Source organism: Mytilus trossulus, chromosome 10, assembly GCF_036588685.1.
Source record: "Mytilus trossulus isolate FHL-02 chromosome 10, PNRI_Mtr1.1.1.hap1, whole genome shotgun sequence".
Taxonomy (NCBI): domain Eukaryota; kingdom Metazoa; phylum Mollusca; class Bivalvia; order Mytilida; family Mytilidae; genus Mytilus; species Mytilus trossulus.
In genome coordinates, this window is record NC_086382.1 from 47,991,109 (window position 1) to 48,011,471 (window position 20,363).

The following is a 20,363-nucleotide window of genomic DNA, read 5'->3' on the forward strand; positions in this document are numbered from 1 at the left end:
TGATCAGTCCAATTTGGAGGAATAACCTATTCCAAATTGATAACAAACCAGTTTTTTTCAAAGACTGGCATAGTAAGGGTATTTTATATGTAAATGATATTGTGGGGGAGAATGGTACCTTTCTAAATTTTTATCAATTTCAGGAGTGTTTTCAGATGGATATATATATAGACATCATGAAATATAATAGCATAATTTCTATGCTAACTAAGACTTCCAAAAAAATTAAAAGGGGAGATTATAAATTAGTATCTCCTTTCATACCATCAGTTATAAAGACCATTCTCAAAAGCAAAAAGGGATCAAAAGATATGTATTTGGTTCTTAACAAAAACAACACTGTTCCTACAGGAGTAAAAAGATGGGAAGCAATTTTAGTTTTAGAAAATCAGAAATGGAAAAAGATTTTTCAACTACCATTTGCTATTACAAAAAATACTAAGCTACAATGGCTTCAGTATAGAATTAATCATAAAATTCTGGCAACAAATACGTTTTTAAACAAAACTGGGATTGTGCAAAACCCATATTGGACTTTTTGTAAGACTGACCTTGAATCAATTGAACATATACTGTGGGATTGTTATTATGTACACCAATTTATTGAGCAAACTGAAATGTGGTTTCTCCATAATAGTATTAGTATACCATTTAAACAGGATATTTTTTTGTTTGGAAATTTATCACGAATGTAAACGAGTCTAAATTGAAAACAACGTTCAAACCTATGATTGTGTTGGATAAAAACCGCAATTTTTATACGTGTGCATGTAAAACAAATAGAAGGGTCTAAAAACAGCACAAACAACATTTTTCAAAAGACCAAAAAAGTGAAAAAGTATATTTAAACAAAACGCATTTGACTAACAGGTCAAACAACTGATGTTCTTTAACCCTGCTGACTGCCATTGGCGATTGCCAAATAAAATTGATCACAAGATGTAACAAAATGGATCTTAATATAGATTTAATACTAAACAGAAAAAAATATATATATAGGAAACAAAGTTAAAGGGAAATTCCGCGATTTTTTACTTATCATCTAATCATATTCATCTTAAATGGATGTCTACGAGAAAACCATGCAAAATCCAAAAAAAATTATGAAAGGGGTTGTGGAGTTTTCAGCTGATTTTGGGTTCCTAGTAATGTATTAAGTACATCTAATAGTTCTATGTATAAAAAATTACAATTTATCTCAAATTATGCGAATACAGGGCAATTCTATTTTAGTACCAAATTTGCTTAAAAATGTTGTTGAAAATGGACATTTTTCTTTTTTTTTTATTGAATAGTTCAAAGTATTATATGACCAAAAAATAGTTTTACCTTAAAATCCAGACGTTCTACTAAAATAAACTGTTCTTTTGATCTTATTTCAACCTTTATTTTTGTTTTTATTTTTATTGACATAAATGTGTTTTGGCTAAAATTTGAATTCAGTCTGTACTGAAAATGTCCATAAAACCTCAAAAGTCACTCAAATTGAAACAATATTTTTTTTTAAAGTTATGGTTCACTACAAACTACTATTCCTAAACGGGATTTTCGTTGCAAATCGATATAAGCTTATTTGAATAAAAGATGAAAATCTGAAAAATATACCTAAAATTATCTCCCTTTGTATAACTCTTCACAATAAAAGGTAGATTTTATGTCAATAACACAGAAGGAGGGAAATCAACAAATGTGCAGAAGGATATAAAATAATGGTATTTTTGATGAATATGGTGTAGTCAAAAACTTATTTTCATTGAAAGAGTGTAACAAAGACATAGTAAACCATGTGGCTAAGACATTCCCACTGCCACTGGGATAAGTCTGATCCTGATCAGATAGTCTAGACATGACTCATGAGGCTAGACTATCACTATAATGTCTAGTAGAGGTTTCAGACTCACTTAACATAATTTTAAATGCATATGCTGCAAACATGGACAGGAGTTGGATTGCAGTGGACAAGAAGACAAAATGAGTTGCTGTCATCCTTTCATGACCCTTCCAAATCTATCAACGGAAATTCAGTTTCATTTGGTCCTGGTAAGTTTGTTATTTTATTTTTTTGGTTAGAAAAAGCAATTTGACACCATAAAAAGACCTACTGTAGAAACATCACATCAACTCATAAATTTAGGAAGAAGAGCATTGACCATTTGTCTTTGGGAGAAAAAAAAGGGGGGATATTTACATAGTTTTCTTGAAGCAAACACTGATTTTAATATTTTCATTGACATACATTTATAATGATTTAGAATTCTTTTGAAACTAAAAGATTGATGTGTTTGCCTTCTTAATTTTAATAGAAAAACTTTTTTCTTTCTCTCAAGAAATCTATAATAATCATGATAAAAAATATATATTCGATTACAAAGCCTTCCTTTATACCTTTATACCTTATACCTTTATCTTCGGGTCGTTAAATAAGCCAAAGGCTTCTACTGACCCCTCATCTTGGATTGTCGTATATGCATTTCTCTTCTCATAATTAATATATATATATATAATATATATTTAAACTTATAGTAAAAAACACTTATTTGGGTGTGCGCAGCTGAACGCTTAATTAACACGAACATATGAATTTATAAGGGTTCCAGTTTTCGCCATTTAGTGCAGACTTAAAATTATTTAGAGTCTTTGCCGTCACTGTTAAATCAGACAGGTCATTCCACTGATCCACTACTCTAATTGAAAAAGTATTTAGTCTATGTGTGGTCTTACACTGTTTTTTAAACAGTTTTAATGAGTGACCTCTAGTATTATTAGATGGTGCTAAAGTAAATAGCTTCATCCAGTCGATGTCATCTATACCATGCAACGATTTGTAGACTTGTATCATGTCATTCCTATCCCTACGATATTCCAAAGTTGGCAAACCCAATGAACGTAGCCTGTCTTCATAATTAAGATGACAAATATTTTTCACCAGTTTTGTGGCCCTCCTTTGTACAGATTCCAGTTTACGGATGTCTTTTTTAAGATACGGTGACCAGACGCATGTCGCATATTCAAGCAGCGGACGCACTATTGATTTATAAATAGTAAGAAACATATCTTGATCCATGTAATCAAAAGAATGATGAATAAGAGACAACACTCTCTGCGCTTTGTTATAAATATCACTTATATGTTTTTCAAATTTCAAATTAGACTCGAAAGTTACTCCAAGATCCTTTTCTTCATTCACTGTAGATAATGCAATAAAATTTCCAGATTCATCCAACATGGTATAACGATATTGCAGGTCATTGTCAGGATTAATATGCAATACTTTACATTTAGCAGCATTAAATTTTAATTTCCACATATCTGACCATTCACATAATCTGTCCAAATTTTCCTGTAACTTACTTTGCTCATAATCTGACGAGACTTTAGAATAAACTTTACAATCATCAGCAAAAATTTTCACTATGCCCTCTACTACATCAGGAAGATCATTTATAAATGTTAAGAAAAGAACTGGTCCTAAAACACTTCCCTGAGGTACACCGCTCACAACGTCTGACCATGTTGATGTTGTGTTATTTATACGAACACATTGCTTACGCCCAGATAGAAAACTTTTTATCCAATTTAAAATGCATCCCTTTATTCCAAGTTTTTCAAGTTTCAAAAATAAACGCTGATGCGGTACAGTATCAAACGCCTTGGAAAAATCAAGGAAAATCGAGTCCAGTGGAAAACCACTATCAATTAATTCTGACCACTCATCCAGAACCTCTAGGAGTTGAGTAACACATGATCTACCAGGACGGAAGCCATATTGACTACTAGTAAAAAGATTGTTTGTAAGAATAAACTTCATAATATTGTCTCTAATAATGGATTCACATATCTTACATACCACTGATGTTAAGCTTACAGGTCTATAATTACCAGGTTTTAGTTTTTTCCCTTTCTTAAATATCGGTGATACTATGGCATTTTTCCAATCGTCTGGAACTTTCCCCTCTTTGATAGACTTATTAAAAATTAGAAACAATGGATAACAAATTGCATGTCTAACTTCATATAAAACTTTCGGATGGAGACCATCAGGTCCTGCAGATTTATCTGTCTTTAATTTATTAAGTTTCTTTATCACATCTTCCTGACAAATATTAATATCATTTAAATAATTGTTCGACACTGAATTAGTATCATAATCTTTCAAGTCCTCCGTTTGAGTAAAAACACTAGTAAAAAACTGATTTAAAACTTCAACTTTGTCAGCAGTACTGGATGCCAAAGTACCATCCGGTTTCTCAAGCGTACCTATTCCTGATCTAGTCTTGAGTTTACTGTTAACATAATTCCAAAACGACTTTACATTAGTCTTTGATTCTAAGGCCACTTTTTGTTCAAAACTAAGTTTGGCATTTTTAACAGTATTTGTACATTCATTGCGATCCTTCACATATTTGATATATGACAAATTATTTCTTGAATATTTATATTTTTTCCATGATTTACGTTTCTTGACAATTGCAGACTTAGTAGCTCTATCCATCCACAAAGGTGGGCTTATAAATTTACGGTCATTTTTCTTCTTCGGAATAAATCTATCAATGTTATCGGACATCACAGTAGAGAAACATTTCCACATTTCATTAATGCTTTTATTATTTAGCAGAACATCCCAGTCAATGTCGTTTAGAGTCTCATTAAAAGTCTCATAATTACCTCTAAAATATGAAAAACGATCGCCAGAAGTATTCTCATTATTCAAATAGCAACAAAAATCGAAAGTTATCATGCAATGGTCACTCTTCCCAACTGGCGAATCCATTTGTATAGAGTCTTTGGATATCATATTTTCTTCATTCGTGAAAACCAAATCAAGTAAATTGGCATTTTGACCAGTACGAAAACGTGTCGGTGTACATATATGTTGAAATAGGAAATTGTTTTGCATACACTCATAAAATTTAAAAGGATCTGTGTTAATACCACTTGATACTTCATTATCAACCCATTTGATTTCAGGGTAGTTAAAGTCTCCCATAATTAAATAATGGCTGTACTTTAAGTTACGAGCATGACATATTAAATCATTTAATTTCTTATTATTACAGGATACAGACGACGGACTCCTATAAATACAGCCCAATAACAGTTTATCAGTTCCTTCTAATTTAACTTCACACCACACCGATTCATTAAAAGCAGATTCCGATAAAATGTCAACTTTAAAAGCAGTCAAAGACTTGTGAATATAAATAACTACACCTCTATCCCCCACTTTGTCCGGTAAATACTTTTCATAATCAGCTAGATTTAGCATAGATGATATAGATTTATCCATAGAGTTCTTAGGATATATTTCGCATAAACCTATTATATGTGGCTTTTCAATTGATAAATGTGCCTCAAACTCTGAACGCTTATTTGACAGGGTGTCAACATTTGAAAACAAAACTCTCAACGACTTCAAATTATCCTTCGGAGTAAATTTCTTATCCTCCTTAACTGGTTGGGTATTGGAAATACCTTGCGACATATTTAACTCATTTGTACTGTCATTAACTGTAACTTTAACATAACTATTAACTGGAACAAAATTATCAACATTAACTGTTAACATATTTACATTTGAAGTATCTGAATAATCATTGTTATCATTATGTATCGGGGGCCCATGGAGGAATCCCCGATTTTGGCAATTCAACTATCTTCTCTCTACGAATGGCCCAACTCCTATGTGGAAAATCCTTTTTCATTTGACCCAGTTCAATACGTAGAGCATTATTAATTTCTCTCTGTTTTTTTGTGAGGTCTCTGCCTATGCCAATTTTCTTGTGAGCACCTATCTTGGTGTCTTTCAACTTATAAGCATTACGGAATAGATTGTTCCTAGAGGTATTATCCTTAACAACTAACCTAGTAAGCCTGAATTTCCCTGAGCCTTTCTTAGGCTTTGCACCTAAACGTGTAATCTCGTCAATAGCAATATTGTCAATCCCTAAAGAATCACTACATAGCCCCTGAATAAATTCAGTATCTTTCATTTTAGAGTCCCCCTCCTCAGTTTCAGGAATACCAAATATAATAACATTTGCTTCTCTTTTCTCTTCCTCTGACTTGTCATCAATAATCTGACTTATTTGTTGTGACACCATCTTGGGTAAGTTTTCATTAAGCTGGGATAAATTTTTATCCACTGAATTTATCCTTTCATTACAATTTTTCAGACTATTTGCTAGACCAACAACTTCTGTTTCTATCTTATCTTGTCTTGTGTGCATTAAAGTCAACATCTTACAAATTTTCTGGGAAGCCCCTTTGCAACCCTTGCAAACCCACTGGATACTATCATCTGATTTTTGTAAGAAGTCATAATCTGCGACAGGAACCCTTTCACACTTGATGTGGAACCATTTATCACAAATAGAACATGATAAGGCTCTGTCATTAGCTTTATCAGGTCTGTTCGCCCTGAGTTTGTTTTCCAAATTTTCAATAAGAGTCCATTGATTCAGTTTTTTTCTCCTAATTCAAAATTAATGGTTGCTTCAAATCCTTGTTTTTAAATATAACCCATTGAAATAGAAAACATTTGGTAGATAGATATAGAAAGATGTGGTATGAGTGCCTATTCATCCAAATAACAGTTTATAAAAGTAAACCATTATAGATCAATGTACGGCCTTCAACACAGAGCCTTGGCTCACACAGAACAACAAGCTATAAACATGATAAAGGACCCCTAAATTACTAGTGTTAAACCCTTTGAACAGGAAAACCAATGGTCTAAAAAGGAATAACAAGAAACATGTACAAATTAATGTACATAAACATAATGAAAACTACTGTACATTTAGGCCAACTAAAAAGTATGTGTGTTAACTGCATTACCCTTACATGTACCTACCATTATTTTTATCCTTTACCTAAAGATGTTTGTGAGGTTTTGATTAAGCACTGTTAAAGTCACAATATAGCTCCCAAAGAGTTGTAAATTTCCTGTCTTTATTCATTCCTTTACCAATACTACATGTACATGTACATTGTACAATGCAACTAGATTGATACAATATACATGATGCATGATTCTCAAAATTAAAACATGTTTTACAGACTATGAGCTTGGTATTTTTCTCTCTAAATATTTGTTACTGTGAGACTTTTTCTTGAAGGTCATGTACATTGTATCACAGTTAAAAACATGGAAAGAGAACTTGTACATGTATTTACTTCTATCAGTTAATAAAATAGAATCAGAATAGAATATGCTTACAAATGTATTCCAAACTGAAGGGCACAGAAGGGCAACCTAAGATTATAACTTTACAGATTACTCAGATAAAACAAATTCAAAATAACAATACTGAAGAAATGTACTTGATGATGTGATTGATATCTTAGCATTTATGACATTTACACAGATTAATTATCAAATCTTCAAAACTTTTTTTTTCAATGATCCAATGCATTATTTTATAAAGCCAACTCAATGTACAATGTACATGTAGATGTAACTCACTGTACATACTGATCATGCAAATGCACAAATATACAATATTTTATTTCTTATCAACAGGTTTATGTTGAAGATGGAAAAGCACAAAAATAATAAGAAAATGAAAGCAGATATGATAGGAGATCATATAGGTAAATATATGATATAATTGATAAAAAAAATGAATCGAACAAGTCATAAGAAGAGACTGCTAAATAGACAGCAAATAAGACCTGTGTTGTGACATTATTTGTGAAATATAATCATATATAGAAATTGGAAATCGACCAGTTACATTTGTTATTGTAAAAACATGATAAATAATCAATAAACTAGATTAGCCCTTCAATTTTAAAAGTTGAATCTGGTAAACAAAAAGTAAAAATAAACACACAGAACACTCACATTCTTATTTTATGATCAATTAAGGGCCATATCAGTACAATTTACACAAAAAAAAATTTCATTGCTCATCATATTAAAATTGTTTTCTTTATAAGGATTAAACCTAGAAAAAAATATATGTATTCTTGTCAGCTTGACAGATCCTCATTTATAGTATACATGCATCTATTGTAAACCTAGAGACTTCATTTGTATTTTTCATTTTTGAAAAAGCACTTTAAGCATTATTACAGCTATTTTCCTACTGCATGTAGAGTAAAACTTTGGAAGGTTTGCTTGCTCCGTTGTATAAATATTAATTCAAGCTTTGTAATTAATGTTGTTATCTTCTTGTACTTTTAAATTTGATTACACTTTATGCCAATTGCAATTGTACAATATACAAACAAACCATGCAAGCTAACCGAAGTCTTAGATTTACATGCCTTAGGAATTTAGCTGTAAAATTTATTATATATTTGTTTTCAATGCTTATTGTTGTACAAATTTCAAATGTTTTGGCTTGTTTTTGAAATGATCCATATCAGCTATAGGGTCAACAGCATCCAAAGTTAAACTTTAAGTATGTTTTACTTGTGTCTGATGCTTTTTTGCTTTGAGCAAATAAAATATGTTTAAATCTAAATAAAGTTAAACTTGATTTGATAAAACAATGGGATAATTGGTGTTCTTTGATATTATGCAAAATTAAACAGTGCATTGTAGTCATATTTTTCTAATTTCGGGCATGTCTTAAAAGCTTTAAATTGAACCACATCAAGGAATAAGGGATTCAAAGGTAAACTTAGTTTGATTTTTAGCTCACCTGGCCTGAAGGGCCAAGTGAGCTTTTCTCATCACTTGGCGTCCGTCGTCCGTCGTCGTTAACTTTTACAAAAATCTTCTCCTCTGAAACTACTGGGCCAAATCAAACCAAACTTGGCCACAATCATCATTGGGGTATCTAGTTTAAAAAATGTGTGGCGTGACCCGGTCATCCAACCAAGATGGCCGCCACGGCTAAAAATAGAACATAGGGGTAAAATGCAGTTTTTGGCTTATAACTCAAAAACCAAAGCATTTACAGGAAATCTGACATGGGGTTAAAATGTTTATCAGGTCAAGATCTATCTGCCCTGAAATTTTCAGATGAATCGGTTAACCTGTTGTTGGGTTGCTGCCCCTGAATTGGTAATTTTGAGGAAATTTTGCTGTTTTTGGTTATTATCTTGAATATTATTATAGACAGAGATAAACTGTTAACAGTAATAATGTTCAGCAAAGTTAGATTTACAAATAAGTCAACATGACCGAAATGGTCAGTTGACCCCTTTAGGAGTTATTGCCCTTTATAGTCAATTTTTAACCATTTTTCATAAATCTAAGTAATCTTTTACAAAAATCTTCTCCTCAGAAACTACTGAGCCAAATTAATCCAAACTTGGCCACAATCATCTTTGGGGTATCTAGTTTAAAAAATGTGTGGCGTGACCCGGTCAACCAACCAAGATGGCCGCCACGGCTAAAAATAGAACATAGGGGTAAAATGCAGTTTTTGGCTTATAACTCAAAAACCAAAGCATTTTTAGGAAATTTGACATGGATAAAAATGTTTATCAGGTCAATATCTATCTGCCCTGAAATTTTCAGATGAATTGGACAATCGGTTGTTGGCTTGCTGCCCTCAAATTGGTAATTTTTAAAGAAATTTTGCCGTTTTTGGTTATTATCTTGAATACTATTATAGATAGAGATAAACTGTAAACAGCAATAATGTTCAGCAAAGTAAGATCTACAAATAAGTCAACATGTCCTAAATGGTCAATTGACCCCTTAAGGAGTTATTGCCCTTTATAGTCAATTTTTAACAATTTTCATTAATTTCGGTAAATTTATGTAAATTTTTACCAAATATTTTTCTCTGTTACTAATGGGCAAGGTTCATTATAGATATAATTGTAAGAAGCAAGAACATTCAGTAAAGTAAGAACTTCAAACACATCACCATCACCAAAATACAATTTTGTCATGAATCCATTTGTGTCCTTTGTTCAATGTGCACATAGACCAAGGTGAGCAACACAGGCTCTTTAGAGCCTCTAGTTTTGTCGAGCCTGCACCTTTTGTTGCAGAAAGCTTGACATAGGGATAGTGATCCGGCGGCGGCGTTAGCTAACTTCTTTTAAAAGCTTTATATTTTAGAAGGTAGAAGACCTGGATGCTTCATACTTTGTATATAGATGCCTCATGTTATGAACTTTTCGTCGGTCACATGTCCAATGTCCTTGACCTCATTTTCATGGTTCAAAGACCACTTGCAAAAGTTAAGAATTTTTGTAAAGTTAAATTCTCTCTTATTATAAGTAATTGGATAACTATATTTGGTATGTGCGTACCTTGCACGGTACTCATGCCCATCATACAGTTTTCACTGGACCTCGACCTCATTTCATGGTCAGTAAACAAGGTTAAGTTTGGGTGGTCAAGTCCATATCTCAGATACTATAAGCAATAGGGCTAGTATATTAGGTGTATGGAAGAACTGTAAGGTGTACATGTCCAACTGGCAGGTGTCATCTGACCTTGACCTCATTCTATGGTTCAGTGGTTATAGTTAAGTTTTTGTGTTTTGGTCTGTTTTTCTTATACCATATGCAATAGGTCTACTATATTTGTTGTATGGAATGATTGTAAGGTGTACATGTCTAGCTGACAGGTGTCATCTGACCTTGACCTCATTTTTATGATTTAGTGGTCAAAGTAAAGTTTTTGAGTTATGGTCTATTTTTCTAATACTTTATGCATTAGTCAACTATATTTGGTATATCGAAATATTTTATGATCTATGTCTGTTACGCAGGTTTTATTTGACCTCATTTTCATGGTCCATTGCTAAGTGTTAGTGTTTTGGTCTGTTTTTTTAATTTATAAACAATACGTCAACTGTATTTGTTATTTTGAAGAAATGTTAGCTGTACGTGTCTGCCTGGCATGGTTCATCTGACCTAGACCTCATTTTCATGGTTCATTGATCAATGTTTCGTTTTCTTTGGTTAATGTTGAGTTTAAGTGACAGTTGTAATAAAGCTTTGTATGTAGGTCTATCAACATAATAGCAATGATTAGTAAAGAAGGCGAGACATTTCAGCGTGAACACTCTTGTTTAAAAGTACTATTTTGGGATAAAAGCTTTTTACAAATATGATTAGATTTTTAATATTTGTTTTCAAATTGAAAAAAAATATCAAAGGGGCAAAAAAACCTTTGTTAGTTTATTAGAATATTATAAAAGGTGTTTTTTTCTATGCTAAATATTATCATGCATTTAGCATGTTCAGATTTATAATTTGGGCTCAGTTTTCAAGTTGATTCAAATTGGGGTCTTAGCTTAAACTTCTAAATTCATTACAAATGGAATATATTGGGTTCTTTGATATGACAAATCTAATCATGTCTTTTAGACTTTAGAATTTGGATATTGGCACAAGTCCAATTTCAAAATCATAAGTTCTTTTACCACAATCAAATTTTGAACTGTATCATGTGGATCAAGTTTGAATGTAGTGTCTATACTAGCCCCCAACACCACTGACCTCATTAATATGCAATCTCTGCGTTGTAATAGAATGTACTTGAGCTGTTTAAATCTCATTGTTGAAGGTTGTACAGGGGACTTACATTCATTTCATTTGATCTTTTGTGGATATTTGTCTCATTTGTAATCAATACTCATCTCCCTATTTTTGTGTTGTCATAATGTCATTAATTAAATACAAGATGAAATCTGCAAATTTAACTTCATTGAAATTAAGTTTGCTGCAGCTTGGAATAAGAAAAAAATCAAATTTAGGTCCATTTTTAGCTAGTTTACTTTATTTCTTATTCTATGTACAAGATGTACTGGAATGTCAGAGTTGTGATAATCGAAACACATTTATACTAAGACCAAGTTAATAATTAATTTCTTTTTTAGGAAATTTCAATCATTTAATGGATAACAATTGTTTTCTTTTCATTTTCTACAGATATTTGGTGATCCAAAAAGAACTGGAGTTCATGAAACAAGACTTATTGCTGGGACACATTTTTGTTGATAAACATGTTTATGATGAAGAAAAACTTAGATAGTATTACGGATACTTGAATAAGGCTCTGATCTCTCTTTGATTTTTCCTGTTGGTGTTCAAAAATTGCAAGCTCAAAAAAAAAAAATGGAAATGGAACTCATGGATATGCTTTGAAAACAAGAAATAAACAGCAATCTGAATCTCGCCGAAGTCTTACCAACAACCAAGTCAACACACAGTTGCAACACAAATGAGAGAGAGAGACATTTGCAAGGACTTACAGTGTTCTCACTGTCTCACCATCAGAATGGCTTTCTCATCAGCAAAGAAGAAGTCTAAAAATTACTTCTGCATTAAAAGGTCGTCAATATTGAAGACAATAAAGAGATTACAGTTGTACTTGGCCATTTGATAAACATTATAATATTTTCATTTATCAGAAATTGTTACTTAGATTGACTAACTTGTTTTGTTGATTGAATTATTAGTAAATTACCTTTCATAGTTCATGTAGTTACATGTATGTAAATTTTTATCAGATAGTATGGAAATAATTTAATACGTCCCTAAATTCCATACCTAATGCAACAATTGTCTTGTGCTGCTAAGTCAATTTGAATTAACTTTTATGTATGTTTATAGTAATCTTCATGATCTTATTCTTGCATTTAAGCATCATTTTGTGTTATTGTATTACTACATTGATTGTTAAATATAATACTAAATAAAATAACATTTATGATCATTTAAACAGATTGATATATTTATGAATATATCAATGCTAAAAGGAAATTAGACATTTTTCGAGGACAATTTAAGAAAGTACTACAACAAAAGCAAATGAATAGTATATGCTCAACTGCTATATTTACTTTCTCACCAGATAACCTAATAGAGATATATTTGTATTTTATTAAATTGATGAAGTGTATGTTAGTTTAAATAAATATGTACATGCAATTTTAAGGTTTTTAAAAAACGACATTTTTATTGGATTATCTCCCTTTGTACAATAGAAATTCAGATTTTATCATCACTGTCTCAGGTACTCATGATCAAAATGACTTATATTGTTACCAGCATGCAAGTAAAAGGTTGCAACTGTCTTATCTTTGTTTACCTGTAGAACACATATTCTGAATGTCAATACTTAAGATTTTTCAATATGATGAACTTGACATTAAATTTTATATCATTTTTGAGTAACCAGAATAAAACTTTAGTAATTAACAAGCTGCAATAACCAAAATAGGATTACTAGGAAGAAATGAAAGGATTTTACTCTTTAAAGTAATAAGGACAAGTGTACTGAAGGAATTTGGAATAAAAAAAATACCAAAAAAATTTTTGTCTTTGGCAGCTCCCCCCTTTTTTAAGCCTGATGCTTACTATTGTTTGTGACACAAAAATCCATTTCACTTTGAATTTTCTATTTGATTTACCTATTTTGTATTATACCATCTGTATAATTCAAGTATTTATTTTTGAATGCTTGGTTTAATTGAAATATGAGACTTCCCTCAATTTATTGCGAAAATACCCCAAAAAAAGGGGGGAGGCTATCTAAATGATCAATAAAATCTATAAAATTAATTTGCAACCGAAATCCCTTCAAAGTATTTTGAACCAAAGAAAATGCAATGTATGTGTGAAATTTAGGGTAAATTAAAGCGACTTTTGGGCTGTAGTGTCTGTTTTAGTGTGATTGATGAAAAGGCCATATTATTTATCACTTTATGTGTTTTGCCACGCCCTTATTTTCTCTATATATCATTATGTTTAATATAATTATGTGTTTTATACTTCATACACATCCTATCTGTGCTATTAAAGTATTTAAACACTCAGAAGTTTTATAGTATTTATTTCTATTTGAGAAATCTATGAAATCTATGCATTTCAGTAAATGCATCTATAAATAAACTCGGAAATACCCTAAATCCCTATCGTTGCCATGGTTACCAGCAGTGTAAGGGCTTCAAACTTGCATGGCTTTCATATAAGGTCAACCTGAACATGTCAGCAAAGTTTTATCAAAATCAAACAACTTTGCATGGAGCACCATCTGCATGGTTTTCTCATAGATGTCCATTTAACATAAAAAACACATTTGCAAAGTTTTAAATTTATATTCCTTCTAATAACGGAGAAAATCAAGTATTTGTAACTTTTTTGGTTGAATTCTCGAGTGGGTCGTGACGTATTAGCCCGATTTATTGAATTCTGGGAAAAAATAAAATCTGTTTAACTCTTATAGCTTATCGACAATATACGTAATTAAAAGCGCACAGCTGACGAATGGTCGAAGTTATTAACCACAATATAAGAATGAACGAAAGTGAATATGCATATATATACCGTTTTGTATTGATTGAATTAAACTCCTATAAAATTATCTCTAGTAAATGTTTTTGAATAAATTGAATTAATTATTGTTGAGATTTTTTTCATAAAATATTTATTGAACATTTTTACTGATATTGAACTGAAAATATTTCAATTCTATTTACCGTTATTGTTTTGATAATCATTTCAATGCAACTAATGTGTGAGCAGAGTGTGTATATTATTTTGTAAAGGTCACTGTATATTTCTCGGCTTGAGGTCAATTCGTTTACCTTGTAGCTATTTAGCCGCAGGTGTGAGTTCAAGCGTACACAGGTATAAATGTTGTTATTTGGAAAGGATAAACAGAAAGGATTAGAAAGAGTATATGCTGCCATGATGTTAATACACTAAGATTTAATACACGATGAGAATAAAGATACAATAATTAAATTGTGTAAATTAATTGAAAATAAAATTCTGATTCGTAATTCCGAAAGTGTATATAAATAAAAGGAAACAATTTTTGATTACTTTCTTAGCGGCAATTGGCGTAAAGATTCAAATATGAAGCAAAAAATAGTAGTTTTAATCTTTAATAAAAACTAAATGCAATATTACCCAATTTGATATACCATTGCACATCTGTTTGATATCATTGACTTTACCGGAATTTCTTAACTTGTATTCAAATCTGGCTGTGTTTAAATGCTAATAAAACTATTGCAATTTTAAAGTTTTTAATTGACAAAAAAATACAACATACAACATGCATAATTTTTTTTTAGTTTCTTTTTAACATTTTATTCTTACATAATTAAATTCATTTGACAATCATTTACACGAACTTTTTGTGAAAAGAATACCAATTATCTAAGCTAAGGCATTATTTCTTTTGAGAATTTTTGAGGATTTTTTTAAAAATTCTATGATAATATTTGTGCAATGTTGAACATGATAGCCGTCATTAATCCAAATAAGTAATACAGTAGTTGTAATAAAAGTTATATTTTAGTCATGCATAACAGATATTGACGAATTTATAATAGTTCGTTCATACATCGTTGTTCATGAAACAATCATTATTAGTATACATGTAAGTTTCCTGACGTATAAGAGCCATTGAGGATGAGCTCCAGAGAAATCAGACTAGTGGCGTTTCGTTCGTTTGTTTGTTGGGAAAGGAGAGGAAATGCAACCGCTTGTACAGATAAACGACAGAATTACCATACAAGCATTTATAGTCAACACAATCAGAAAGAGTTCCCATCGTTAGACGGGGAATATGAAGGCTTCCAAGAATGAACAAGTGACATGTCTAACTCTGAACAGTTAGAAAACAGACTATCGACATCGACCGCTTGTTCTTGATATTTGAAACTGTATGCATATATATACGTATACGTTTATGATATAGTGATGAGTTCTTGCGTCTGACAAAAACTAAATTCCTTCATGGTTATATCTTGCCATACGTTTATATTGGTTTGTAAGGTGATAACTCAAAATCGTTATTTGAAAATCCTGTTTGTGAGATGTAGATTCATTTCAATACAGAAATTTCGTCTATATATTTCACAAGTGTATAAACACGGAGAAGCTCTGAAGGTTCATTACTCCCATTTTGTTTGGGTGTCAACCATCGATGTTTACAGCAATATCAAAGAATAAGGTGATGATGATAGAAAGAACTATGGGCGTCATGTGGCAAATATTACATGCATATCGGACAATAAGTTGTCAATCTGTATGAAAAGATTTCCAATACAACCATATTATTGAGAAGGAATGTTTACATGCTATATACTCTCGTACAAGTATTACAGGGTTCTTAATGTGGCGTACACCTTAGACACACATCGTTTTAACGATGTTTAAAAAAAGACAGAACCAATTTAATGTCATATTTCCCTATTTTTTAAATATAACTAAAATTCTTTTATTTGACAAGAATACCCCTATTTAGCGAACAAGTAATTTATTCTTTTTTCTGTTATTGAATACCAAGAAATAAAATAAATCCCGAAATTAATTTGAAACTTTGATACTCAAAAGTTTCCCAGCAAAATATTCACATCCCCTGGGGATAATTAGTGTTCGTCCAGTGGCATATATAACAATTGTGATGACGAATTCCTTCCTTTGTTTGAGAACAATCTTATTGAAATATAAATCTGTGATTTTCCTAGGTCCACAGCTTCAACCAAAGCAAAAGTTATACATCGACCTGTATTTAAATCAAATTGGTTCTCTTCTTCTTTTGGTATACAACTGTAGTCTATCGACATTCGATGATTACATACTGTTGGCATACGTGGACTAGTCTCTTTACAACACTTTTACCCCTATTTATTCAAAATATATGTTTTTGTTCTTATGTTCAATGTATACACGTATATAATTTAAATTGCGCTATTGTTCCGTAACTTTCTATCCAGTCGTATAAACGAATCGTCGGCAAGTGCGTACATTTTTTTAAATCAATATTTCTGGTCTGTTCCAATCTGTCCTTCACTATTGACAATGACTATATATTACATTTTCCCAAATTCACACTTGGAAAACATATTTAAATAGATTTTAATATCATCAAATCTTATTTTTTGGGTATTATTTATGATTTTTATGAATTATATTCTTTACACCAGAAATGTTATTTATAAACAAGCGTATGAGTTTAGTAATGACAAGTAAGACAGAGCTGTATATTATACATCTGATAGTTCAAAATGGAAAGTTATAAGTTATAAGTTATCAGCCGTGTACACTGATCAATACCTGCAGAAGTGAAACGATGCATGAACTTGCAAGCCCGACAGGAAATCGCTTGAATACCTGGACGTGTCACCTCACACCCCTCACAATACCTTTGGAAGTAATACCTTTAGCCATGCTGGTGATCAGATGAGGGAAGATCAGAATATATTTGAAAAAAGTTTATTACTTTAAAGAATTATGAACAAATTAGATTTTCGAAAACAATTTTCACGGAACACTTATATCTAATTATGATTTCAACTTTGACTTTTCACCTAATTCCAATATCAACAGTTTAAAAACAACAGACCATGGTATTTTAAAAAAAGTAAGAATATTTTCCGTATCAAGTTAGTTAGTCGGATTAAACAACCGTACGATTGACAAGATATCGACACGCAATTACGACTACATCGGTTACTGTAGTTTTGTTTCTTTGTGGTTTATAGACATATAGTTTTTATTCATCGGGAAAGAAGACAAGATGGCGGATCTCGGAGAATTGATACTCTAAATTTAAAATCGATGGTGATCGCTTATCTAGCGGAATAAAACTTTAATATCTATGAATTTGAGCATTTTTACACAGAATGAACATAATATCAATTTTTGATTTTTTTGCGAAGTTTCCCTTTAACACCTTATTTGAAATACACGTACCTGTGTTTTCAATTTTTAGGAATCCCAGAATCCAAGAATTTTGATGTAACATTGATGGTTTGTTTGATTAGAAATCTGGGAATGACCCCACAACCTATTCAGGGATTTGACAGTCTACCACCATCAAATGAGATTACTCCTGGTGCAGATCTGGCACGTATTAAATTTCACAGAAACAAATTTGCTCATATGATCGATAGCAAAATGGATGACATCAATTTCAACCAATACTGGATTGAAATATCCAGTGTAAGTTTTATATATAGTTGCCATATAAATAGTGTCATAAATAAAGTTTGAAGACTGAGTGTTTTTGCTCATTATTTTAATTTTATTTTTTTCTTCCTGTGTGATATAGTACTATGAATCCCCTGAAACCTGTGAAAAGTAAAAAAAATAATACGGAAAGTTGACAGTGGGCTCCCTTAAAATAAGGAGATTAATCAGGCATTATATAGTGTATTATAGTCATACAAAATATTTCACATATATTAGTAATCTAGTGCTTACTCATAGGGTTGTTGAAAACAAATAACTACCTTTCGCTAAAAATGATGAAATAAAAAAATGTAGATTGATTGTTTAACCATACTACGTAAAAGTAATACCTTTTGAAAGCATTCAATGAATGAATTTGTTTTCAACCATGATTTTTTGAGACACCAATAATTGAAAATATTGTTATACCTGTTTTTAAAATATTATGCAATGTTAACTTCTGCACTTCATGTACAATCTAAGCGTTTAAAGGTAAAATTTGTCATACAATACAGAATACCATGATAAACTTGGTACCTGATATCATGAAGGTCTTATTTGAAGTTTTTATATTAATGTTAATTTTTTTTAAAAGACAATTTATATGTTACTTATACATTTTATACATGTATCAATGTAAAGAACATTATAGTTTTATTTATTATGATGTATAGACATATTAGTTTAAATTTTTGATATTGGTCAAGCTTTATACAATAAGAAGAAACGATTTAGAAATTTTGTTCAAAGGGCAGATACTTCTAATAAGATGTAAAGATAAAACATGCTGAGGCTGTCAGTTTGTTCTTGAGTAAAGAGATCATGCAGATATTACTTATGAAAACAAGGAGGTGTGTCATGATTGCCAAGTGATATTTTTATGCCCCACCTATGAACATTATGTTTTGAGTTCTGTGTGTCTATTTGTTCATCTATCTTTTCATTTGTCGGTCTGTCCTTCTGGCCATCAGTTCTTTTGACTGTATATCTGTACATCAGTCTGTCCTGCTTCAGGTTTAAGTATTTGGTAAAGGTAGCTTTTGATGAAGTTGAAGTCCAATCAACTTAGTACACATGTTCCCTATGATATGATTGCTCTAATTTTGATGCCAAATTAGAGTTTGAATCCCTATTTCATGGTCCACTCAACATAGAAAATGGTAGTATGAATGGGACACATTCTTGTTCTTTTAATTTTTATTTCTATTTATAGGCTATAGGAAGACTTGGTGGACAGTCAATGCTGATTGAATGTCATGATTTAAAGAAAAAAATACTTGATCAGTCCAATATGGAGATAATGCATGAAATAAAACGTGCAGCGGAAGATATCACAGAGTTAAAGCAGTTATTAAAAGGTATATATGCATGATATATATACATTTTCAAATAGCTTTAAAAGAACACAATTTTATGGAATGAGCTTTGCTGAAATGATTTTTTCCTCTCACCATGATGCCATTGCTAGCATCTGAAAATGATGGACAATGATCTACCTGTATGCTTTTTGTATATATAGGTTCAATCCTTACAGTTCATACTAATTTTGTAAAAAATAAATTTTGTCACATTTAGTTCCAACACTTATTTGAATGAAAAGTTGCCTTGAAATGTTTTGATTGATTTTAATATGCAAAGCAGACTTTTTCACATCTGCTTTTATAATTCAAAGTAGAAGAAAGTAAAATCACAAAAATACTGAACTCAGAGGAAAATCAAATTGGAAAGTTCATAATAACATGGCAAAATGAACAGAAAAATCTCATAAAAAACAAATGGATAAATCATTTTATAAAATGAATTCATAAATAGAAATTATTATAAATTTTGATTTACAAAGAGACTATATCAATGTATATATGCAAGCTACATGTATATAAAAGAATGTGGCCTTTTCACCTTTTAGGAAGTGATGCAATGTCTTTCTTGGTAGTTGTTGGTGCCATATAGTTTTACCCTTGTCCTAAGTTTCACAAAAAACCATTATATAGAATTTTTTTTCTAAATGCATTCAAATATTGGACTGATTTTTGATATGTGAGTTAACCATGATGAGTTACAGATCAAGTTTAAGTTTGATTCTGCTCCGCTAATTTTTCGAAATTACAGGCTTTGGATTTAAACTGATGAAAATTACAGTTATACAGACTTTTTTCCTAAACTCTTTCAGAAATTGGGCTGATTTTTGGTATGTGAGTTAACCATGATGAGTTACAGATCAAGTTTAAGTTTCATTCCGCAAGGCTATTTTTTGTCAAAATTAAGGAATAAGGACTTTGATAAATTGTTGAAAATCACAGTTATATGTTTTTTCTTTTCTCAACTCTTTCAGACATTGGGCTGATTTTTTGTATGTGAGTTAACCATGATAAGTTACAGATCAAGTTTAAGATTCGCTCCGCTAGGCTAATTTTTGGCAAATTTAAAGATTTACAACTTTGAAAATTGTTGAAAATCACACTTATATGTTT

The 20,363-nt window shown here is 31.1% G+C and overlaps 1 protein-coding gene and 1 long non-coding RNA gene across 3 annotated transcripts in view; both read left to right on the forward strand.

Annotated features, from left to right (window-relative positions):
* The window catches only part of LOC134687520 (uncharacterized), a 50,262-nt gene that overhangs the window by 22,645 nt on the left and 7,254 nt on the right, over window positions 1-20,363 (forward strand). For both annotated transcript variants that reach the window (XM_063547883.1, XM_063547882.1), the window contains 2 exons: window positions 17,654-17,883; window positions 19,106-19,250. In XM_063547883.1, coding sequence (XP_063403953.1) covers window positions 17,654-17,883; window positions 19,106-19,250 — 375 coding nt within the window. The remainder of the gene's footprint in view (window positions 1-17,653; window positions 17,884-19,105; window positions 19,251-20,363) is intronic.
* On the forward strand, window positions 1,117-13,985 carry LOC134687519 (uncharacterized). Its single transcript, XR_010101770.1, has 3 exons — window positions 1,117-2,040; window positions 7,523-7,593; window positions 11,851-13,985. It is a non-coding gene; the product is annotated as an uncharacterized LOC134687519 (long non-coding RNA).